The 25,954-nt window shown below is 38.4% G+C and overlaps 1 protein-coding gene across 4 annotated transcripts in view; it reads left to right on the plus strand.

The window, feature by feature from the left end:
* PHF6 (PHD finger protein 6) overlaps positions 1 to 25,726 on the plus strand; it is a 46,833-nt gene extending 21,107 nt beyond the window's left edge. The window contains exons 6-11 of one of the 4 annotated variants that reach the window (XM_047844216.1): positions 10,455 to 10,624; positions 10,805 to 10,948; positions 12,317 to 12,421; positions 14,976 to 15,109; positions 22,098 to 22,227; positions 22,555 to 25,726. In XM_047844216.1, coding sequence (XP_047700172.1) covers positions 10,455 to 10,624; positions 10,805 to 10,948; positions 12,317 to 12,421; positions 14,976 to 15,109; positions 22,098 to 22,227 — 683 coding nt within the window. In that variant the 3' untranslated portion in view covers positions 22,555 to 25,726. Of the gene's footprint in view, positions 1 to 10,454; positions 10,625 to 10,804; positions 10,949 to 12,316; positions 12,422 to 14,975; positions 15,110 to 22,097 lie in introns of all 4 variants that reach the window. The other 3 variants (XM_047844217.1, XM_047844218.1, XM_047844219.1) reach the window with 3 other exon arrangements.
* Positions 25,727 to 25,954: the final 228 nt, after the last annotated feature.

The raw sequence follows: 25,954 nt of genomic DNA on the forward strand, positions 1-25,954 counted from the left end.
ATAACCTAGTTTGCTAATACTTAAAATAATAAATACGCCATAATTCAGTCTGTTCATGTTAGTTTGATCTAATATGAACTGTTTTGAAATATTAAATTCAAAAATCTCTTTACCGTCTCCATAGTTTTGCCTTTTCCAGAATGTCATATAGTTGGAATCACATAGTATGTAGCCTTTTCAGTTTGGCTTCTTTCACTTACTGGCCTTTTTTTTTTTTTTTTTTTTTTTTTTTTTTTTTTTGGAGGCGGCGGGGGAGTAGGGCGGGGGGGTGGATTAGTTGATAAATACATGCTTATGAGAAAGATCTGTTAGGTAAAAGGAGATTGAAGCTCCAGGACAGAGGGAGACTCCGTGCACAACCAGAATTGCCCTGTGATGGGAGGACACTTCCATTGTAATAGAGAAGGAAGAAGATAGGTAGTTCCTCTCTCGTCTGTTTGCTCTGTGAGGGACAATGTAGGGGAGGCAGGAGGGCTGGAAGTTGAAGGAGAGAGGAGAAAGCTTGCAGGAATAGTTGTGAAGATGGGAAAGGAAGTTTGGAGAAATGTAAGGGCTCCAGACCAGGTAGAGGGTTCAGTTAAGGTTGCTAACCATTTATGTAATGATACCCTCAGTTTATGTGACTTCCGGCAATTCAGGATCCTGTGTGTAGCACAGAGAAAGTGGCTAGTTAGAAATCTAAGTTAGATAGGGAAGTGAAGGCAGGAAAATAAGAAACAGGAAGGAAGTAATAGATGGGAGGGGTGTGATTGAAGATAAGTGAGAAGGAAAGTGCTTGGGAAAGCGGTCATTTTGTGGTCCCAAAGTATGTGTGATTTATAGTGAGTTCAGAGGTTAGAACCCTTCTTAGGTGATTATAAAGGTGTCCGGGTGTGATTATAGGGATTGGGTAGTTGATGGAGGACATCACTGAAGGTCAGGGAACTTGCTTGGATTGTCCCATGGGCCTTTGAAATCACCCAGGATGCAGCAGGGGCTGGAAAGAGGAAAGAGCAGTAAGCTATGTGCTAAGGAGAATCTGATGCATGGGGTGGAATGATTGGGAGCTGGTAACTGTTAGCAACAAGGAGGGGAGGAAAGTAGCATAATCAGTGTACCAGCAAAATTGGCATCATCTGGGAGTTGGTTAGAAACGCCTCATCTCGAGCCCCACCCCTGACCTACTAAATAAGAATCGCCACTTTAACTAGATCCCAGGTGACTTGTTTGCACATGAAAGTTTGAGAAGCAGTGGTTTTAGCTGGATGACGTGGACCTCAGGTGCAGGGCTTTTTACAAGTGGCTATAGAACAAATGGTTCAACAAGGCTGTCTAGTAGGACTTATTGTGACAATGAAGTGTTCTATATTTGCACCGTCTATTATGATAGCCTCCAGCCACATGTGGTCGTTGAGCACTTAAAATGGTATAGTGCCCTTCTACTCTTTTTTGGTTTTTAATGTTTATTTTTGAGAGAGACAGAGCATGAGTTGGGGAAGAGCAGAGAGAGAGAGAGAGAGAGAGAGAGAGAGAGAGGGAGACACAGAATCCGAAGCAGGCTCCAGACTCCGAGCTGTCAGCACAGAGCCTGACGCGGGGCTCAAACCCATGAACCGCGAGATCATGAGCCAAAGTCAGACGTTTAACCAACTGAGCCACCCAGGCACCCCTGCCCTTACTCTTAATAGGAATTTATACATTAAAAATGGGCAGGAAAAGCCTAGAATTAAATCCCGCAACTTACGTGCCCCATCCTTTCGCCCATGTGTTTAGATAATAGATATATTCTTCACCTTTTTTTTAAAAGCAGTATTTTTTAAATACCCAACATTGGCAATAACAGATAGGTCTAGTTTGTAGCTGATGCTAGCTTCTGTATTGTAGACGTACCTTAACATGATAGGTTGTCATCGATAAACAGTTGAGTACCTACAAGGAACTGTGATTATGTCTTGTGGTTCTTTTAAAATCATTTTCATTAAGAGGTTAAGGCTTTTCTGTTTAATAATGTATATGGAGCAAAGTAATCTGTGATGAGATAGAGAACAGTATTTAGAGTAGATGCTGAGTGTTAGCTATTTGCGGCAAGAATGTGTAGATTGTAAGTCGTGATTACAAACATAACCTCAGCTCGGTTTAGGTTCTTGAAATTGTAAGTAGCCAAACTTGTGGCTTATTATTTTTGTTAAGCTACCCAGTATAGAATGTTTTGCATGGTATGGGTGCTCGAGAAATGTTTGTAATGTCTTTTCTTTGGCTTGAAACAGAGCATGGTTTTGAATGTATCCCTTATTTGGGTGTGACCTTTCTGTGTCCTGTGGCTTGTCTTGCACCGGTGTTAGTAGAGCATGATGAATTAATAGAACGGGATTTTTTATAAGTCTGAAATTTCTTAAAAATAGCTTAGTGAGAAGTGCCACAATTACGGTGACTGTGAAAGACAGTATATAAAGGAATCTTTTGTGCCTAACCTTGGAAGACCTACTCTTGATTTTATTCAGGGACCTGGTGGATCCCCTAGCAGACTTTCTGGAAACTTTATATTAGAGATTGCTTATCAAATCATACAACTCCATTTGTGTTTCAAGAACTAGAGTCACTGTAGTTCTGTTAGAGGTGTGTTGAAAGTGTGCTGTCCTCTGTGTGCATTCTGCTTTAATATTACCTTAGTATGCTCATTCCCTTTGTTTCTCTACAATGTGTTACACCTTCAGTCTTCGTTACTTTTGTTAAGTGGAAGATGGGGAGATTTTTATGTGACATCAGTGTCCTTGAAACCCTTTTAAGTTTTGTGGCATTGAATAGATTTATGAAATACTGGAAAGGCGGTTTTGTGCACTGGTTGAACATGGGCTCTGAAATCAGATCCGTATTTGAATCTTAGCTCTGCTACTTACTCGTACATGGTCTTGGGCAAGCCATTTAGTATCTCTGGAGCCTTGGATGCTGCATTTGTAAAATGGGAATTAAAATAAAACCCTACCTAGGGGCGAGGGTGGCTCAGTCGGTTGACCGTCCGATTTCGGCTCAGGCCATGATCTCGTGGCTTGTGAGTGCGAGCCCCGCGTCGGGCTCTGGGCTGATGGCTCAGAGCCTGGAGCCTGCTTCGGATTCTGGGTCTCCCTCTCTCTCTGCCCCTCCCCTGCTTGTGTGCTGTCTCTTTCTCTTAAAAATAAATAAACATTAAAAAAAATAAAAAAAAAAAACTCTACCTCATGGAATTACTGTAAGGATTAAATGGAATAATGTCTGTAAGGGTCTCAGCAACATTCCGGGCACATAGTTCAGTGCTCACTAAATACTACATTCATGTGGTCTTCCTTGGAAGATAATAGAACTTAAATTGTATTTGTGATTTAACTTGGGAAATTTGAGTAACGTGTCCACGTTGTGCCCTTTGCTAGAACTGACTCCTTATTTTTTCTTTGATTCAGCAGATTTGTTGACTACCCATGTGCAAAAAGTACTGCGCTAGGCACTGTTTGCGTTCATCTTTCATTTAGCACACTTTTCAAACTGACTACAGGAAGTATCAAACATACATGAAAATATGTTTGAAAAAAAGCCCCATCACCTGGGTTAACAATCATCAGCTCCTGGCCAGTCTTGTTTCATCTGCACCCCTCACCTGCTTCCTCCACCTGGATTATTTTGAACTAAATCCCAGCCATATTTCATTTTAGCACACTTAATTAAGAATTAATATTTTGGGGGCGCCTAGGTGGTTTATTCGGTTGAGTGTCAGACTTCAGCTCAGGTCGTGGTCTCGCGGTTTGTGGGTTCGAGCCCCACATCAGGCTCGCTGCCATCGGCCTGTCAGTGCAGAGCCTGCTTTGGATCCTCTGTCCCCGTCTCTGTGCCCCTCTCCCACTTGTGCTCTCTCAAAAATAAATACATATTTTGGAAAAAAAAGACTATTTTTGAGGCATGTTGTGTTGTTTATATGTGCATACACATATAAATATGCATAAAATAAATCATGTATCTGATACCTTTACCGAAAAAGAAAGCAGGTTTGTGTGTGACCTGGAGCGTGCAGGGCAAATGCACATCGCGCTTCCCTTGGAGGAGGCGGGGCGAAGGGCGTCCAATCTTCCTTTCGTGGCAGCACTCCAGGCGCCCAGCAGAGGCAGTGACGCTTACTGCAACCTTAATGCTTGTCATTTTGCTTCTGTTTTAAAAATAATCCTGACACACATTTATTGAGTGCCTCCTCGGTGTGGGCACGTGGGAGAATTGCCAATTCCCCAATAAAAAAGAGCCCCTTGACAGAGAGCTTACCATCTACACAAGGTATGACAAGAGAAATCACTAACAAGTGAATAGAATTTTCTAGTTTACAAAGCATTTTTCACGTTTTCTTAAGGCTTCCTTTTCAGGAAGGTGTTCTCCTCAGTTCCATTTGATACGGCAGGAGACTTTGCCTTGTGAGTGTTAACTAGCTTCGCCAAGTTTTAAGACCTAGTAGGTGGCAGTTTTGAAACTTTCTGTCCAGGGGTCCTTTCTACTTCATACTGTTAACCGATGCGAGACTTTGGGGAGGAAAGGAAATGGCGCTTAACCCAGGAAGGTGGAAGATGAGAAAAATAGTGATTAGAAGAGAATTGGTAACGGAACAGACAGGGCTTTCCAATACTAGGAGGAGGAGAGTTGGTATGCTGGTAAGGTGGTCACTCCTGTGCCTCATAGTGGCAATCAGAAGGGTGACAGAAGGACCTGGCCTTTCTAAGGTGACATAGACATCCAGGGGCGGTGCTCATAAGGGTTGGGAATGCTTGGTGGCACTTTGTCACCTTATCAGCCTGGATTTGTCGAAATAAGAGCTGTGAGTACGAAGGTAAGGTTTTGTTTTCTTATCGCATTCATTTGTTTGATTAGGTGTGTGAACATTGTACAGAAATCAGCAGTACCGATGAGTGTACGTTGTTCGTGAGCTTTCCTCCCACCCTTATGTCTGTTTCCAGATTCCTTCGCTGAAAGCAGCCACTGCTGTCAGTTTCTTAAGTTTCCTTTCAGAGCATTTCTCTGCAGACATGAGCAAACGTGAAACTGTCCTTTTTCTGACTTCCAGGAGCACTTGACATTGTGTATTTCCATGACAGTGGGTATTGCCACTTTAAAAGCATATGGTTTCTCACTAGCATAGGTTGGTCCCAGCTCTGCCACTTCTTAGCTTGGTGACCTTGGCTAAACTTATTGAACCTTTTTGAACTTTTCCTTATCTGTAAAATGAGGGATGGGGATGCTGACAGATACAGGCTCGTGTGGTGGTCGTGAGGCTCAAGTGAGATCGTGCGTATAAACCGCATGGCCCATCTGGCATAGTCAGAACTCCAAAAGTCAGATGTTAGCTCTGAGATTTGGCGTGTTTCCAATTTATAAATTAAGTAGAAAAGGGCAAGATGCAGAATAGTGTGCTCAGAATGCCATTTGTGTGTGTATCCTTTTAAAAACCACGTTTGCATGCGCAGAGGAAGTAACAGCTGACATTTATTGAGAGGGTCTTAGGTGCCAGGCGCTGTTCTAAATTAAGTAACTTTACACTAATTCATTTAGTTCATTCATGGACCCTGGGGGGTAGGTCTCAGGTAAGAAGACACACAGGGACACACAGTCTATGGCAGTTCCAGGGTTCAAAACCAGGCTCTCAACCCTTGAGGTTGAGAAGAAAAGCCCTTAATGGGGGTTACTTGAGAGAGGGAAGGAGGGAGGCAGAAGGAGAGAGAGGGAAGGAGGGAGGAAGAAGGAAGGGAAGCAGGAAAGCTAGGGCAGGCGCCAGCTGGGAGCGCCGCGCAGGCAGAATTAAAAGGTGGGAAGGAAGATTTTTACTTCTTTGATGCAGAGTTCTTTTATAATTATCACTGAAGGAGAAAAAAAACACTTTTTATGTTAAAATGTTAAAACATCTTCACAGTTTTGAATTGGGGAAGAAAACCCTACTGTAACCATGTAGCCATGAAAAATTTAAACGAAGGTGCCGTGACTAGCCTCATACTCATTTTTTTCATGTGCATTTTCAGTTATCTTTTTGGGTAAATTCCACAAAGTATGATCACCGGGTCAAAGGGTTCAGTCTTTTTGAGGTTCCTGACACATGTTGCCGTGTTACTTTCTGGAAAGATTTTGCTAGATTGTATTCCCCTCAGGGGTGGATGAGTTTACCCCTCTTTTCACCACATTGGATGTGAGACGTTCTTTTAATTACAAAAGTAGTATATTATCCATTGCTTAAAAATTAAGATAGTACAATAATGGGTGATGGGCATTGAGGAGGGCACCTGCTGGGATAAGCACTGGGTGTTGTATGGAGACCAATTTGACAATAAATTATATAAAAAAATAAAATGAAATAAAATAGTACAATAATACTGTTACATTAAAGCAGTTCAAAAAGGCCTCAAAAAGGTTACATTCTCTAGGAGTACCTAGTAATAACAGTTTGATGTATATCTTCCCAGAGCCTTGTTTACCTACATACAAATATTTAGTGTATATGCACACTTATTAAATACAGTGGCATCATAGTATATATAGATACTATTATGCTACTTGCTTTTTTTATTCTCTGATTTATCACAGACCTCCTTCACTGTTGTTTACAGATTGACATCATTCTTTTTATTTTCGTCCACTGAAGCATTTTATTTGTCTTTTTTCCCATTGATATTTTTTATGTTTATTTATTTATTTTGAGAGAGCACAAGTGAGGAGGGAAGGAAGGAAGGAAGGAAGGAAGGAGGGGGGGGGGGAGAGAGAGAGAGAGAGAGAGAGAGAGAGAATGAGAGAATGAGAATATCCCAAGCAGGCTCTATACTGTCAGTGCAGAGCCTGACGCGGGGCTTGAACTCATGAGCCGTGAGACCATGACCTGAGCCGAAATCAAGAGTCGGACACTTAACCGACTGAGCCACCCAAGTGCCCCATTTGACCTCTTTCTTTTTAACTGTTACGTTATATCCCATAGAATAAATAGAACCTTAGTTTATTTAAGGATTTCTCTATCAAAAATCATTTACGTCTATTTGTTTCATGGCTAAAACTGTATTTATCTTCCTTGTACCTATATGCTTGTATACTTATGCAAGTGATTCTGTAGGGTAAAGTTTTAAAATTTGGTTTGCTTTTAACATTGGGGAAAGTACTGTCTCATGTACCCAGTTTATGGTCCCACCAACAGTGTATGAGGGTGTCCAGTTTTCTGCCTCTGTGCTGGGACATTACCAGTTTTTAATTTTTGCAAATCTGATTATCACATTAAATTTCCATTTCTCTCATCTCTAGTAAGATTGGGCTTCTGTTCATTTTTTTTTCTTTTAGTCATGTTTCTTTTTTCTGTGAATTGCCAGCTATCCTTTGTGCATTTTTCTCTTGAGGTTTGTCCTTTTGAAATTGATTTGTAGCGAGTGATTTCTGTAATGGAAGTATTAATTCTCCATCACTAAATGCAGATGATTTCCCAGTTTATCATTTGTCTTCTAACTTGGATTATGGTGCATGTGCCATGCAAAGGTTTCTAATTTTTAGTCACATCTCAGTCTTTCCCTTTATGACTTCTTAGGTGTTTGACCCAACATTATAAAAGCTACTCTCCTCCATTTTCTTCTATTACATTTATTGTTTGTTACTTTATGATTAGATTTTTTTATATGGTATGAGGAAAGGAATCTCAGTTTTAAAAAAATGGATAAGCAATTATGCCATCATGTCTTTTCCCCATTCAATTTGAAATGCTACCATTATACTCAGAATTCCCGTATGCTTATGGGTCTATTTTCAACCTTGCTTTCTCTTCTGCTGATAAAAGTCTCTTCCTGTGCCAGTATTTTAACTGCTGTCTCTTTACTGTATATTTTGATGTCTTTTTAAAAAAAATCTTGTTGTATATCATAAATTTACTCTTCCAGAAAACCGTGGAATCAACCATTTTATCAGAGTTGCATTAAATTAAGTTAGTGAGAGCTGACATTCCAAAGTTGACCCTCTTCCTCCAGAAGCTCAATATTTTTGTGAGGCTTCTTTTTGATGTTTATTTCTAACACATCTTGTGTTCAGTTATTCTAGCTTTTTATAACTAAACTCTGCTATTATGATTCATGAAAATGATAGATCACTTAATTTACACTTGGATTGTAGAAAAGTCATATTTTCTATAAGTGTGTTTAACTACTTATACTCTGTGAATTATTTGGTCATTTGCTTGGTCCATTTTTCAATTGGGGCCTTAATCTCTTATGAGCTTATATCATAAAGATACTAATCCTTTTTCACAATTACAACAGAGTTTCTTCTAATTTGTTTACTTTTTTATTTTATCACTTTTTTTTGCTGTGTAAATCTGAAAATTTAGTATAGTTAAAACGGTCAGTCTTTTATGATTTTTACTATTGCTGTTAAAGTCCCCTAAAATTTTACACCAAGTGGTTCCATATTTAGTGCAAAAAGAAAAAAAAAAAAAAAGCCATGTAGAAAACTAGTCATGTTGGCCTGATAATGGAATTAGTTAAGTAATTTCTTTAAAGGTGCTTAATAATGTAATCTTATAGTGTTAATGATTATTTGTTTTCATTGTAAGTAACAGAATATTCTGTATATCATATGTATTGTATAACATGTACCAGAATGATGGACAGATTTGCTTATGATTTTTCATTTTTTAAAGAATTTTTAATTTGGGGCAAGTGCAAGTAATTCTAACAGCTTTAATGAAATTCTGTGTCTTAAAAATTGTCAGTTTCAATGTTTAAAGTAGGTGATGTGTTTTGATATGAAATTTGCTATAATGTTAAGATCAGAAGATATCTTTGACTTCTCGGTCTTCACAGGAAGTTATTCACATGAATTTACCTTATTGCTGGTAAAACTTTTACCTTTCCCCCCTTTTTCCTCCCTCATATCCTATTGTAGTTATGTGAAGTTGCATTGATATAAATTTTTATGAACTGTTTTGCAAACAATCTAATGCCTTCAGTTCCTTGAATTTATATATTCAAGTATACTAATTGAATTACCCTTTTCTTGTCATAGTGATTATGCTTTTATTTCTAAAACAATAAACAAATTTTAAGTATTTATTGGGAAACATTGATATCTATGAATAGAAGTTGATATGCTTTCTCATTGAGAAATTAATCCCTGGAATTGAAAACTTAATGTTAAAAGAAAAAACAAAGGCATTAGAACTGTGCCTAAAACTGTCTTTAGTTTGACCCTAAGAGAAGTGAACATTCGGTTTTTATACCTTTTTAACACTAAATACTTTGTCTCATGTACAGTAGGCCCTCAATAAAGGAAGTGTTTGTAGTGAGTAACTGGATGAAACACCGTTCCATTAATCATAGAAATTCTTTTCAAATTGCTGGGAAATGCAGTTCTAAAACTTCTACATAAATGTTATTTAATCCATTAAAGTATATACCTCACTTGCAACATAGCTTTCTTACCATTTGTGTTAGAAATTCCTTGCATACTTAATATTTGTTTAAGTACTCGATCTGTTGTTCATTTATAGATGACTTCCTTGTGGAATATGACCCATTTGATTTTCATGATAGTGTAAGGAGCTATCCTAGAAGAGTGCTGCCTGATAGAACTTTTTTGTGATGGTGGAAACGTTCTGTATCTGCGATGGCCAGTATACATGCAGCTCACCATCTGCGACTTATAAGCCCTTGAAATGTGGTCAGTGTGAATGAGAAACTGAAGTTTTAATTGTGTTTAATTACAAGCGACTAAAATTGTGAAAAACCACCTGTTTGTTGCTCGTGGCTGCTATATTGGACAGCACAGATACACCTACTTTATTTTCATTTAGTTTTCCAAGTTATAGTAAGATTATTTTCTTAGGTAAGTGTTCTGATTTCACTAACAGTGTTTGGTAAAACTCTTTGAAACCTATGGTGAAAACAATAATACAAGAGCTGATTCTAAAAATGGACTTTAATTAGAGTTTGAAAATGTTTACTGGCTTGTGTGCACAGTCAAGATCACAAAACTCATTTTTATAGAATTATAAATCCAAAAGAAATCATTATTACAAGGATTATAATAAAACTTTTGAAGTCTTCTGGTTTTTTTTTAAGTTTATTTAATTTTTTGAGAGAGAGAAAGAGAGCGCAAACAGGGGAGGGGCAGAGAGAGAAGGAGACGAGAATCCCATGCAGGCTTTGCACTGTCAGTGTGGAGCCTGATGTGGGGCTTGAACTCATGAACCATGAGATCATGATGTGAGCTGAGACCAAGAGTCGGACACTTAATCGACTGAGCCACCCAGGTGCCCCTAAAACTGTTTTTTTTGGTATTTGATTTTGGTTGCATTTATATGAAACATTAAGGTTCCTATATTGAGCATTCCACACACCGTTTCTCCTCATTTCTGGAGGGGATTTCATTCTAAGGAGAAATGTGTATTCTAAGGACCCATGAACTAACGCCCATTTTAAGATCGGTCCATGTAAAGCTTTTTGTTCATTTTTAAGCAGCTGATTTAGAAGAAAGTTTTAATGAACATGAACTGGAGCCCTCATCACCTAAAAGTAAAAAGAAAAGTCGCAAAGGAAGGCCACGAAAAACCAATTTTAAAGGGCTGTCGGAAGATACCAGGTCTACATCCTCCCATGGAACAGATGAAATGGAAAGTAGTTCCTATGTAAGTAGGAAAATGTGAGATTTTTACTTTTTGTTGCACCATGAATATTTCATTTAAACTGTGTTTATAGGTAAAGCTCATCATTTGAAATGTTAACTAAGCTTGAGGGTACTGATAGCATATTTTGATGGATCTTTTTTTTTTAAGTGTTGTTTTTTTTTTTTCCTTTTACATTTGCAGAGAGATAGGTCTCCACATAGAAGCAGCCCTAGTGACACCAGGCCTAAATGTGGATTTTGTCATGTAGGGGAGGAAGAAAATGAAGCCAGAGGAAAACTGCATATATTTAACGCCAAGAAGGCAGCTGCACATTATAAGTGCATGGTAAGCGTGGTTCTTTTTATGTGCTTTTAAACCCAAGTTGTTTTTTTTTTTTTTGAAAGGCATTTAGCTAGTAACCAAATATGGCACTTTTCTCTCCAGCGTTAGTGGTTTTGAATTATGAATAGTATATTCTGTAGTCCCAAATCTTCATTAACTTTAGGGTTTTAAAAATACAGCCTTTATGACTTAGTAGGATTTAAAGTGGTCCTAATTATAGTTACCATATTCTGGATAATTGGTAGTTAACTATTTCGTAATTGTCCAAATTTCGGCTTATAAACCTGTCGTGAGGGGGGTGTCCGGTGTCCACTACAACCTTGGAAATACCTGTGTTGTTGTGCTTCACACATTGTATTGCACTTACTCATTTGTGAGCCTCTCTCCCTTAATAATAGACTCTTAATTCTTTGAAGAGAAGAACTATATCTTTGCATCCTTAGATCCAGGTCGCACATACAGTGTACATAAACATTTTTGAGTTTGATTGTATTGAATTATTCATCCCATTTATGATTAGGTTTTAAAAATCATTGGGATGCCTGGGTGGCTCAGTCGGTTAAGCGTCTGACTCTGGATTTCGGCTCAGGTCGTGATCTCGAGGTTTGTGAGTTCAAGCCCCATTTCGGGCTCTGTGCTGACAGTGTGGAGCCTGCTTGGGATTCTCTCTCTCCCTCTCTCTGCCCTTCCCCTGCTTGCTTGTTCTCTCTCTCTGTCAAAATAAAGAATTAAAATAAACATTTAAAAAATTAGATTATTTATATCAGAGGTTCTTGACCAGAGAGGTGTATCAGATTTACCTTGGGAGCTTTTTCCAAAATACTCAACCCTACAGTATATCCCAAACATGTCTAGTTAAAAAAAAAATTCCCCAGGTAATTTTGATCTACATCTATGGTTGAAATTTGCCAGTTTGAACTATTTTTTAAAACTTTGTGGAAACAGGGTACTGGGTGGCTCAGTTGGCTAAGCATCCAACTCTTGATCTCAGGGTTGTGACCTCAAGCCCTCGGTTGGGCTTCGTGCTGTGCCTGAAGCCTACTGAAGAAAACAAAGCCAAAAAACTTTGTGGAAACGTAATAAAACAATTGAGATGACGGGGTAACATTGTTGAAATCTGCATTGTGGAATAAAATATCTAATCTTGACTTCACAGTGACAGCATAGTTTCATTTCATTGTCCTTATTTTGGGTTATAGTTTAGTCCGACAGATGAATGTATTAAAAGTATTTGAGTCAGTACTTGATTATTATGGAAAAGTCCTCTTTCTCAGGATATTGAAGTAACATAACACATTTGTTATTACGTTGTTTAATCTTTTTCTCACAAGAATTCTGAACGTTAAATGTTCCTGCATTTTTCTTTTCTAGCTGTTTTCTTCTGGCACAGTCCAGCTCACAACGACATCAAGGGCAGAATTTGGAGATTTTGATATTAAAACTGTACTTCAGGAGATTAAGCGAGGAAAAAGAATGGTCTGTGGTTTTATATTTATGCTATGCAACGTTACTCTTCTGACTCTCTCCTTTAAACTTAGAACACATCTCAAATTTATCCAGTCATCAAAAAATTTAATACAAAGTAGTTCATATGTTAAAGCAAGTATCTATTGGACTTATTTGTAATATAATAAAGGACGCTGATGTTACTGAAACTTATTCCTCTTTCTATGTAACTTCATTACTTCAGAGAATTACACTGAGATTTATTTACCTTTCAGGGTATCTGAGGGTCTTTTAATAAAATAAATGAAGATGTGAATGTGACACACCTAATTAAGTTTAAAATGTTATATTATTTAAGCTTGCTTACAGAACAACTCCATAACCCTAATAGAGCATTGGGAACTTCCCTGTGTTGTTACTCATTCTTTTTTTTCTTTTTAATGAAAGGAAAAGATTTTTTTCAGAGCCTTCTGTTTAGTTAAAGTTCACATAAACAGTTATGTCTCTTAAAATGTTTATCATAGCTTTAAAGTTTTCTTTATAAAATGTGCCTAAGTCTCCTGTTCTTAAACACACTGAATTACTAATAAATAGCTTTAAGAAATATTGGCATCTTTATTGATCACTTACTCCTTTACAGTTGGTGAATATCATAAAATGTCAATGGAATGCAAAATCTTTTCTTTAAGACAGCAACTGTCTCTAGAGGTGACTTTAGACATTTTTTAATTGTGAAAATTTTCGAACCTATCAAAGTTAGAAAGACTAGTAACACACATCTGTCCGTCACCTTGACTCATCAGTTATCAAGAATTTGCGGCACTCGTTTCATCTATGCCTTTTATTCTTGTTGCTTGAAGTGTTTTAAAGCAGAGATGAGACTTCATATCATTTCACCTCTACATATTTCAGTATGTATCTCTTAAAAGTCGGACATTCTCTTAGCTAACCACAGTGTCATTACCCCTTATAGATTAACAATGAGTTCTCAGTGTCATTTAATACCCAGTTCGTATTTGTATTTCCCCAGTTGTCTCAAAACTGTCTTTTTAACGTTGAGTTGTGTGAATCAGAATCCAAAGGAGGATCACACATTGCATTTGGTTGTTCTCTATCCTTTACGTAACCTAGGGCACTTCCCCGCCCCTTGTCTTTGTTGTTTCTTTTTCTGTTTTGTCGTGTGCCATTGGCCTGTTGAAGAAAATGAATTAACTGTCCTGTAGAATACCCCATATGTTTTATTTGTTGGTTTCCTTATTTGTGATGCCATTTAACTTGTCCCTCTACTCGCCAGATTGTCTTTAAAGTGCAAGTTAGATGTAAAGGCTTGATTAGGTTCGGTATCAAGATTTTTGGGGGTAAGAGTACTTCACAGGTGGGACTGTATCATCCACATTTTATAATATCAGACTAGTCCTAATGTCTGGTCCTTGGATTCGGGTGGCGAGTGTAATCCGTGGCCCTCCGTCGTGAGTCCGCCTTCAGCCTTTCATCCAGTGGTTTCAGGCTTTGCTGAGCTTTATCTGAATCCATTAGAAACGACCCTTTCTTTGTGCAACTGCAGCTTTGAAGGTGTGAAGATTGTTGATGTGAGCTATTCTGTTTAAAACCAGTTCAGTTTATTGGTACTTTGATTAGTCTTTTATAAGCAAAACTCCTTGGAATCAGAATGTATAATACTACAAAAATATGTAAGGGGAAAATCTCTTTCACGTATCACACCGAGCGGTGTTGTTGTACAGCTATAAATAGGTGACCAGGATAACAGTTCCGTTCTGGTCAACTTATTTGTTTACCTCTGCACAGTGAAATGTTGGTGTACTCACTAACCTAACATTTTCCCAAGTGTGCTCCAAAGGAAATTAGTCCATCGAGATGCTCCCCAACCCCTCCAAAAATAAAAGGGCATCTGGAGTTCAATACTTTGGGAGCTATTTCCTATACCCTCCTTCTTGCCGAAAGGCTGTGAGAAGTTCTGCAATCAAGCAATCTGTTGCATTCCTCCAACTTACTTGACTATGAAACTCTTTTGTCAACAATCACCCTTTTAATCTCAGAACATTCTTGAGGCAAGGCAGATCTAGGGCAACTTGTGATGTCTTGAAAAGATTTCAGCCCCATTAGACTCCCTCTGCCCTTTTACCTACTTGGTAGCAGTCCCTCCGTGGGGGGATCGCTTTCCTGTCTTCTCATTCTTTAGTCATAATAGCCAAGGACCTAGTCCCGTGAGGAGGAGAAGCCAACCACTAAAATCTAGAGTATCATTTTTTGGTGTGTTTGGCAGTATTCAGGAATATCTTGTTTATGTTTAGATGTCAGACCTTGGAAGGTTAGTGTAGGTAAATAATGGAAACATCAGGGAGTGACTTAATATCAGAAAGTCTATCAGAGTGTGATTTAAATTGCAGCGTGATTTAATCTAGATGCTCAACAGTAAGTTTGGTGTATTTTTTTTTCCATAGAAAACTGGCTGTTTTCTTTGTAAACTGGAATGTTTGGCTGAAATATGGCTAAAATAGAATAAATAAGGTTGCAAAAACTTTGAAATACTGCTTATGATTATTCTTTCTCTTCCCTTAAACAGAAATGTACACTTTGCAGTCAGCCCGGTGCTACTATTGGATGTGAAATAAAAGCCTGTGTTAAGACTTACCATTACCACTGTGGAGTACAAGACAAAGCCAAATACATTGAAAATATGTCACGAGGAATTTACAAGTAAGAGAACAACAATTGTCCATTTTCCTTAACTTGTCAGTAAGTAACTGCCCGTGAGTAGATGACATCAGTTTACTTGGTCACTGTCCCTAGATGGTATTTAGCCAAGTATAGAAGACTTAGGACTCCATATAAAGAAACAAGTACTATGATTGGCATTTTCCTCTTTCAATACATCCCTGGATTAGCAGTCACTCAGCCAGTGTGTGTTAGGCTTACTAAGTGCCAGGTGTTGTGATAGGAGCTGGGCATACAGTAGTGATCAGTACACATACGGACTAAGTCCTCGCGAAGCTTAAAGTCTAGTGGGAGAGACGTGTTAATTAAATGGCCACGTAAATGTACAATTACAAACTACATTAAGTGCTAGAAAGGATATGTTACAAAGCACCATGAGAACATGTAACGAGAAGGAGCTGACAATCTGTAGTGAGTGAATATTTAGGAATCTCCTTAAGGAAATAGAGCTTGAGCTGAGATAGGAAGGGCGTAGATCGATGTGGGTGTTGGGACCGTGTTCTAGGCAGAAGGAACAGCATGTGCAAGACCCTGAGGTGGAACCGAAGCAAGGGTGCAAATGGGAAGGTGAGTCAGGAGGCTGCTGCTCAGGGTCCAGGTGGGAATTCTTGGCAGCTTAGAATAGGATGTGGTTGTGAAGATAGAAGCCAAGAGACGCTCTTGGGGGAATGAGGAAAGCATAAGGTTTGGAGATTTGGAATTACTATCCTCTGCTTTATCGGTCTTCCATATCCATGTACGTGTATAATGGTTCCATTCGTTTAACTGAATGGAGACTACGTTGGTGGGGGTCCATGGATTTTTGACTTGCCTTCGCGAGTTGTAAAGCACTTCCTTCCATTCCCAGGATGCAATAAGCCAGTGACTAAACACCCTACTATTTTGCATACGAAGCAATTTATTGTAAGCAGTCACCACGTATTTGGGTGATTGGATGAGGTGCTAATGCTCTATTATAAAGTTTGCCAAACTTTGTTTAATAAGGAAGGCAGGAGATGTTTTTCAAGTGAATTCTGCCAAGCCTTTAAGAAACAGGAATTCTAATATTTAAAGAGGTCCAGCACATGGCGAAAGATGGAAAACTTCATTCATTCTGTGAAACTTACATTAACTGTGACACTAAACCTGACAGAGATGGCGTGTAAAACAAAAACAAGAAAACCGCAGACCAAATCTGGCTTTTATAAACAATATACCAAATTCCTAAATGTTAGAAAACCAAATCCAGATCTGTATTCTAACGATTTAAAGACTGTTCAAAATTAGGAAATATATTAGTGTGAACCATTGTAACTAATAAAGAAAGATCCTATCGCCTTCCTGGTGGATGGTGAAAAGGCATTAGATGGCATTCAGCATCCACTTCTGAATTTTAAAGTAAGGAACCAAGAGTGCGCTTGGGCAGCGAGGACTCCTAATGGAGCATTTATGAGAAAACGGCAGCAAAGAGCCTTATTAAAGGAAAGGGACTGCAGTTCGTAACCAGGGCTGAGCCTCACAACCCCCTGAGGATGGATAAGGCCCGCTTTAAAAACGTTCATGCCTGGGCTCCACCATCAGAGATTTAAAATTCACTAGGTAGAAGCCCAAGCCATGTTTTTTAATGACACCCCAGGTTATTCTCATGTTCATCTGGAATTGAGAACCACTCTACCAGTACGCTTTCAACTACCAGTGTTACTTTTCGGCGCTCTTCGGGAGGGTTAAGCCAGTGCAACACGAGAAAGAGGAAAAACGTATAATAGATATTGTGAAGGAGCAAAATAAAATTGTCAATATTTGTTACAAGTGTCATCGTCTACCGAGAAAATCCCAAGGAATCAACACAATTTATTAAAATCAATAAGAGCTCAGTAGGGTTGCTGAATACTAGATGAATTTTTAGAAACAATCCCAGTAATAACTAGCTAGAAATCATAAATGAAAAATGTCACCCTCCGCCCCTTTCCCCATACACCTACACACACCACAGGTGAACCTTTTTTTTTTTTTTAAAGTGTTTTTACACAGGACCCAAATGAAAAGTAAAATATATTGTTTTTTTGATGAAAAGACTCGACCTTGAAAGATACCTGTCTTCCTCAAATTAATCTAGATGATAAATACAATTGTAGTGAAATACAGAGTTTTGACTTTTATCTAGAGGAGTAAATGGGGTACTTTTGGTAATGGTTGAGTTACTTTATATAATAGGAAACAACTGAAAGCTTAAACCAGATAGAAATTTGGTTTTCCCCCGAAATATGTCCCAAGGAGAGCAGTCCAGATGTGGTAGGCTGTTCTGCGTGTCCTCGGGGACCCAGATGACCATCTTCCGGCTCTCTCCTCCTTGGGGCGTCCCTTCCACAGGCAGTTAGGAGGGAGTGGGAGCAAAGGAAAGTGGGTGAGGTGGCCATTCCTCCAGCCGAGTGGCTTTATAGTCCGCCTTTCTGGAAGTTCCACAAGCTCTTCTGCTCAGCATCCCATTAGCCAGAATTGAGTCACCATGTCCCAGGGAGACAGGGGAACATACCCCTGGTGGGCATATTGCTACCCAAATCTGGTTCAGTACTACAAAGGGAAGGGGAGAAAGTAGGTACGGGGGTAGTCAACACGTCTTGATCACAGCAGCCAAGCAGAAATTGAAATGAGATCAAGAGGGAAAATCCCCTATTAGATCTCAAAACCAGTGACATAGTAATTAAACCTGGTACTGGCACAGTGACAATGGCACAGTGACAATGGCCACAAGAAATCCACGTCTCTGTTAGGGTAATTTCAGTAGTACTAGATCTGTGGAGACAGGATGGATTATTCAATACTTGGTGTCTCTACAGTTTATACAACTGGCTCTCCATTTAGAAAACGGGTTGGATCCTTACCTCAGACTGCACCCCAGAATATATCCTTCATGGGTTAAAAACCTAATCGTATGTAAAACTGAGTAGAAAATGTAGGAGAAATTTTCTAGAATCTGTTGAGTACAGATGACCTTTCTAAGCATGATAGGAAACTCAGAATTTTTGACTGTATTGAAATTAGACTAAAGAGAACTTCGAATCCTTAAGAAAAACAGCCCAGGTTTTGTTTTTTGTTTTTTTGTTTTTTTGTTTTTTTGTTTTTTTTTAATGGGCAAAGGACATGAAAAGGGAATTTATAAGAGGACTGGCCGTGGATTATAAGCACGTGAAAAGCTATTCTCCCTTATTTGTAATGAAAAAAACATACATTAAAACAAGATGTTACCAGTTTTTGCCTATCTGATGGGCAAAGATTAGTAGGATTCACATGGCAGCTGGGTTCTGGAGACCTGGGCATTCATGTTTGATACTGAGTTAGGCTATAAGTTGGTACAATTTGGGAGAACAATATAGCGTTGGAGACCAAAACCTTTAACGAAATGGTGTGTATATTTTGCCACTAGTCTGCTTTGTAGAGATTTATGCCAGGGAAGTGGGCAGAAAACAGTACAAAAACGTACATGCGAGAAGTTTCGTTGCATTACTGTTCGTGCTCACTGCGATACCCGCTAAGGCATCTTACTCACCTGTTCTTCGGATTGGTGAGATGACCACAGATGGCATCAGTCAGCGTAACAGTGCGGCTCAGGTCCAGTAAGATTGGATTCACATTGGGTAGGTCCACAGGGGAGCCACCCGAGCTTAAAAGCCTCGTACCGCATTTGGAGCCAGCACCTGGTCCACTGTAGTTCTATAGGCATAGGTCATTGTCGGGTTACACCACACAGGAACAGAGATACAGCTTCTTCTCAGAGTATAATTCTCCCGCTCCAGCTACAGTCCACCCACCGAGGGGTAGCAGCTCAGTGCAGAAGCGGGCACGTCATGCCAAGTTTTGCGAAGTTGCCAGGGGAATAGCTAGAGTTAACTGAAGGTAAATCGGAAAAGATTTTTAGCCTTTCACCCATTCCAGCAAAAATCAACCCCCCAAAAACCAGAAGGTCTATCAAAAGACTTACGTTTTAGTACGTGCGTTTAGTGGAATACTCTGCAGCAATTAAAGAATGAAGTAGCTCCATATGGAGAGTCGTGGAGAGGTATTATACCTGTGATCAAGTAAGGTGAAAAACCCAAGTTGCATGATCTACTTTAGCATGTAACAAGTACACGTATGCACATGTGTGTGCAGATGCACACCTGTATACATAAAAGATTTTTGAGGGGCATATTCAGCAGCTGAACAGTTGTTACCTCATCCATAATTTTACCAGCAGAGAGAATTTGAAATCTTTTGGAATATTTTCTAGACATGTGATCGTGTATGTACATATTTATAAAAAGATTTTCTTATGTATACTCTTATAACATCTGGGGTATTTTTCTGTGACATTAAACAGTTCTACATCACCATTTTAATGGTTGCATAATCACTTCCTTTTCTAGACATTCAGATGGTTTTTACTCTCTAGCTGTTAGAGAACCATGTTGCCAGTGACCATCTCTAAACGAAAGTATTTGTACCGGGGTCCACAGTGATTTGAATTACTCTTTCTATTTTTTTCACATTGCAATTTGTTTCTAAAATCTGCATATGGTGTGGATTCCAGATTTTTTCATAGAGACTATTGAGCTCAAATCAGAGTCCGTATGCAAGTAGTTTGGGGATAGAAGAATGGAAAATGGGAGGAATACCTCTGAATGAAGGGGTTTCCCTCTCCTGTATGTGCTTTCCTTCTTCACTGGCTCTGGATCCTGAATATACTCATTAGATTATTATAGTAATCTATTCATTAAATGAAGTGTGTTCATTAAGAAGGCAAGAGAAGATTACATAGTGATTCTGCTTATCCTGTTTTATTGTCTTTATTGTATTACTAAACTTTGAAATATGAATGTCTCTAAAAAGTCAGTCACCCACCATAAAATAAATTCTGTGACAGTAGAGATCTTGTTTGACTGGTTTACACCCGTGATCTCGGTGTCTAGATTGGTGAAGGACATATAATGGGCCTGTGGGGGTGAAAAATAATCCCATAAAAAGATGACGATCTGTTTTAACAAAAAAGGGCTCGTCCCTTTAGGAAAAAACTCTTACAGGGAAGAAAAAGAAAAAACTTAGGAAAAATTTCAGAAGTATACAAAAATAGAATAGGATAACAGCTCCCCATCTCAGCAGCTACCAAGTTACTGCCACACTTGTTTTCATCTATTGTTTTTCTTTCTGATGTATTTAGTTAAAGCAGAACCCGACATCTCTTTTGTCATTTTATCCCTACATCGGTGTCACGGTGCCATTATTACACTTTGTAAGATCAACAGTAAGTTCTTAGTATGCTGTCCTACCAAGTCTACGTTTACATTTCCCCAGTTGTCTTGGAAATGTCTTTTTAGACTTGCTTTGTTCAAATCTCAATACTTACAAGGTCCCTACGTTGCATTTAATGGCTATATCTCATAAGTCTCTCTTGATATAGAGCAATCCCCACTCCACCCCGCCCGATAAGTCTTGTAGAGTCCCACATTCTAGATTTAGCTATTTGCTTTTTCATGATGCCATTTGCTTTGTTTCTCTACGCCTCCATATTTCCCATAATTTATAAGTGATTCCCAGTGGGTAGCATTTGAAGAGTACAAATTCTCCGTAGTTCTTTGGAAGTAACTGAACATATTTTGAGAATAAAAAAATAAGCAAAACTAGGTCAGAAGTCAGTTGCTTTTGTTGCTCCCCACCCTCCCCTCTGCCTTTAATTCTACTCACATGTTAGACACTCCTCATGTTAAACCAAGTTTTAGATCCTTTGTGTCGGGATTCCTATAGGAATGTCTTATCTGTTGCTGACCACAAGAGGGCACTCACTGAACATTTTTAAACCATTGTTCCATCTTGTCATCTTGTATATGTAATTGACTTAAAACTGAGCTCATATCAGCTCACCCACTGATTACAGTGGGGTGGTTACCTATAAAACACAGATTTGGTACTTATATGTTAGTTGGCCTCCCTAAACCCTTGTCCTAAGTAACTCACATTGCTATTTATTAAAAGCAATGAATGTCAAGTATACGGTGGATATTACCCACATAAAAGGTTGTCAGAACGGCCTAATGTCAAAGTATCACTCCAGAGGTACAAATCCTCTGGTTTGAAAGGGGAAAACCTACCGTCCCAGTGGAGAAATTTGGCCATCACCACCACTTAAACCAAGTGATCGAAAAGCATCACTGATAGTGGGGCATTCTGAAATTAACGTTCCTCTTGAAGTACACAGGGTCACCTATCAAATATCCTGGACTAACAAAGAAAAAAGTTGAACCTACAGCTAAGCAAGCCCGTGGACCTTATTTCCAGTTTTATAGGAATCTGGAGTAAGAGAGAACCAATTGAAGCAGTGCCACAGTTAGACAAGTCCAGAGTGGTGTAGTTGAAAAGGTAGCTGGTGTAACTTTTTCCAAAAAGTGAGTGTCATGGGAAAGAGAGGTTGGAAGAGCCAGTCTAGATCAGGAGAGACCTAGCCAAACACAGGGCCTGGAAAACTGTTAGGGGGCTCACAAAGGTGTTCTAATGAAAGCCAGGACACGAGTGCTGGGAAGACATTTTGAGGAATTTGAATGAAAATGTTTCATGAAACACGAGCAAAAAGCAACAGTATATATAGAGTTTATATTGTTTCCTAAAATGTACTCTTATTATCTTTCTGAAACCTCGAGTTTGATTATTTCATCTGTATACCTGCAAGTTTGTATTTTTCATCTCAGTGGGCAGAATGAGGACTTGCCTCACCTTTGGGCATGTGTGACAACGTTTACCCTAAAGCAGAGGTTTTATTTCCGATGAACTTGCGTTATCTCATTAATAGAGTGCTTTCCTATCTTTCAGATAGAAATGGACCCGTAACTAATTGTAGAGTTTTTAGAAAGCATGGATGAGGAAACCTTTATTTTAAATGGGCACCAACCTCATCTGCTAATGGTGTAAATGTATTATCAGCAGTGACAAAACGTTTTGAGATTTTTATCTTTCATCATTGTAGACTATATTGTAAAAATCATAGTGGAAATGATGAGAGAGATGAAGAAGATGAGGAACGAGAGAGTAAAAGCCGGGGAAAAGTAGAAATTGACCAGCAGCAACTAACTCAGCAGCAACTTAATGGAAACTAGGTATGAACGTTACTTCTCTCGGATCTGTTGTCAGGATACAATACTCACTGATAAATAACATGTTGGAGTAATGGTATATGCAGTATGATTTTTTTTAATGCTATTATGTTTAGTTAAGCATGTTCCTAGAATGCTAAAGGATTGTGTAGGCTTGCATAGTTTTTTTAACTAGCTGATTTTGTACCAGTAAAACCAAGCTCTCCACTTTATCCATAAGTATAGTTGTAATGTCAAACTGATAAGATGTTCTCGCTCCTCAATAACATTATATTTATTGTGTTCCCCTCAAGCATCATATTTTACAATTTTTTATCATCTTTTGAACAGGTTCATGGGACAGAGTTAGAAAACTGGGAATTGAATAAGACATCCATAACTACTATGCTTTTTTCACTGTTTTCTAAAATCAAAAAGGGTTTGTAACTTTTTACTGCCCAACTCTTAGATCCTTCATTGAACCGCCTAAAAACGTCTTTTGTTTGTTTTATGAGCCTTCACTAGATGGCAGAATTTGACATGTTGCTATTACGTAGCTGTAGTTTGCAGTTTCTGGGAAGCAATTGAAACACTATTAACCCTGTGTTTAGTGTCGACAGTTAAAGCAGGCATTGAAATGAAGTAAGCTATATTTCTGGACTGAACAAAGTTCTACTGTTTAGAGTGTCTAAGTTTGTTTAGTGGATTCATACTCAAGGGAGAGCATAAGCAAATTTCACTTTACAGTGCAAACACGCCTCTGGTGGCGACACATGGGAATTTGTGCTTTTTTTTTTTTTTTGCTTTTTTTTTTTTTACACACTCAAGTAATGGATACTAGAAATGAAGAGAACCTTCTTTTTCTCTTGGCTTTGACAGCACATGCTAAAAATCTCTTCCAAGAAGTGTGCTAAAGCTTTTCATTTCGTTCCTGTTAAAGTTGTTCTCACTGACCAGCATGCACTCGGGCAACTGGTGATAAGTTATGAGCTCCGGTGCGCCTCTGCCAAACTTCTCTTGACAGTAAACCTCTTCTCTTATGTCATACAAAGAACTTCTAGCAAAATTATTGGATCCTCTCAAGTTGAAACTAACATTTGGCAACAGCAAATTGAACCTCTTTAAGATGTAAAGGGTTACCACTCACTAAGGACTTCAGCCACCATGTCGGAAATCGATTCCTCTCAAGTGCCGTGTGGTGTGGAACACTTCATATATTGGCCCAGAGTATGTAAGGAGGTCTCATGTGCTGTAGGAGTCAAAAAACAGCCTGCAGAAAACAGTATTTATTTTTAATTTTGTGACCACTATTTTAAAAAAAAAATTATTTAATATTTTTAATGTTTTCGTTCATTGCTTTGCTTATCTATCAAATAGGCTTTCGTGCCCTCCTTTTCTTCTGGTAGGGCCTGGTGTTGTTTTTTCAATCATCGAAGTTGTTTTTCGAAGCCTAAGAACCCAGCTGTTCAGAAAGGATTTTCACACTGGCATTCCCAGCTCGTGATATTTTCTCCCACTTACCTGCTGAAGCACATTTATATATTTCTTTATGGCAAAACCAAAAAACTTTAGTTGTGGTCTGCCTAATATTACCATAGCACCTCAATATTCAAAGGTAGGGCTTCTGATTTCTGAATTATTAGTTAACCTACCACATTAAAGCAAATTAGCAAACAAGAGATACCGTGTTAACTTGACTGTGCATCGAGATATTCTGCAGCTTATGGAAAAGCATTTTTAAAATGTAACAGGTGGAAAATTACACTGTGCTTAATGACTGATTTTTTTTTTTTTAACCGCTAGTCCCTTAAGGTCACATTTGTCGAGTGTGTATTCACTTAAGTCAAGGGACTTGATTGCTTTATTTTAACCATCTTTTATTATTTTTAGAAGGAAACTAGCTTTAGTGGGGTTGCCCTATATGTTTTTCTCCTTTTGCTCTAAATATGCCATTGGTTTTTTTTTTTTTTTATGTTGTGTGTATGTGATGAATTTTCAAAATTCACCATGACTTGAAGTGCAACGACAGATCTAGATGTTTGTTTACCAAGCTATGTGACTTTTCCCAAAGGATCTGTACTTTATTTCCTTACAACAGCTTGAAACCTGTTATTTTAAATCTTTGAATCACTGTGTCTTGATCATTTTTACATGGTGTGCCATACACTTACCCACGGAACAATAGAGCACCTTCATTTTTGGACAACTACTGTAATGATGTTCTTAGGAAAAATGGAAGGTGCCGGGGTAAACATGGCCAGTCGATGATCATATCATGGACTTCAAATACTTAGCTGTCAGTCGATGGATTTGCTATGTAATCAAGTGTATACCTTTGTATGGGTGTCTTCAACCCTTTCTCTGCCACTAGCAACCAGAATAGCACTTTACCTTTTGGTTGGCTAGAATAAGTGGCTGGCTACCTATCTTTCTCACTGTGGTGTGATTGGCTAAACAGTCTTTCATTAAAAGTTGAAATGAAATGTAAATTGAAGTCACATGAAAAATCACCTTTGGTTGTAAACCTCCGATACTTTGATTCTCCATCCATGTCTTCGTCACATGCTGAGTAAAAAGTGCCTTACAATGTAAAAATTGTACAGTACTTATGTTCCCAAGTAGCAGCATCATCTTCTGGGTAGTAATTACATTGTGGTATGAATATTTAGAAAAATGGACCTCAGCAGTGTATTTACTGTTCATCTCTTAAGTCCTTAACCGTAGTTTTAATAAGCATGACATTATTTGATAAGTATATAACACGTACGTCATTTCAAAAAATACTGCCATGACTGTCTTTTACGCATATTTTAGCTTGAAATTTTGAAGCGTCTTTTCTTTCCTTTTTTTTCCCCTCTGTTTTGTTTTGTTTTCGTTATCGATATTCAACAGTGTAATCTTTGCAAGCGTATATTGAAGATTATTCTGGAGCATTTATTGCCTTACCAGAACTGTTAGTAAGAAATGTTCTTTAGAGTAGAAAGATAGACTTGAGTTTCTATACTTTAATAAGAGCTCTTTGTTCCTGGGGGGAGGGGGAGGGGGTGTGAATTTTACTTTTCATCTCAATTTATTAAAAACCCACAGCTGAAATACATTTTATTTCAAAGATCAGCAATTTTAGAATTTCAGATAGTACTTGCTCAGGAGTACGTGCTACTCAAGATATTAAGAGAATAACAAGATATGTAGATCTACTGTTGAATCAGAATCTATGTACTTGAACAAATGTGTGAATCTTAAATATCTCAAAGAAAAAGAAAAGTGTTCTAGAATGTTGTTGCTTTTTTGAAAAGCACTAAAGGTTAGACCAAGGTATACAGTTTTGTTCTAACAGACATTTAGGTTAACTGTAAAGATAAGGAATGCATTATGGGTCAAAATCAAACATTCCTCTCATGTTATGTATATTTTGTTCCTGTTATATTGGCTTTATTTTCAAAATTGTAGTTTGTAGTATTAGTTTCCTTTTATTGGTATTCTTGCATATACTATTCATTCAATAAATGAGTTATGACTTTCATGTTTGTATGTATGTCTTTTTTGTCAAAGGGTATAATGAAGGGTATCATCTGTAGCAGCAGCAAGACTGTGTTCCCTTTAGTCTTCCTTCAAGACGAAATGCCCAGTTTGTTTAGTAACTTGTTAATAAAGAGAATGAGAGAGAACAAAAAGTGCGTTTGAGTCCAGTTCAAGATTTCACAACATCAGAGTTTCATCAGGGAGCGAGACATCCGTCTTTCGAGTACAA

This window comes from Prionailurus viverrinus, chromosome X (assembly GCF_022837055.1).
Source record: "Prionailurus viverrinus isolate Anna chromosome X, UM_Priviv_1.0, whole genome shotgun sequence".
Classification (NCBI taxonomy): Eukaryota; Metazoa; Chordata; class Mammalia; order Carnivora; family Felidae; genus Prionailurus; species Prionailurus viverrinus.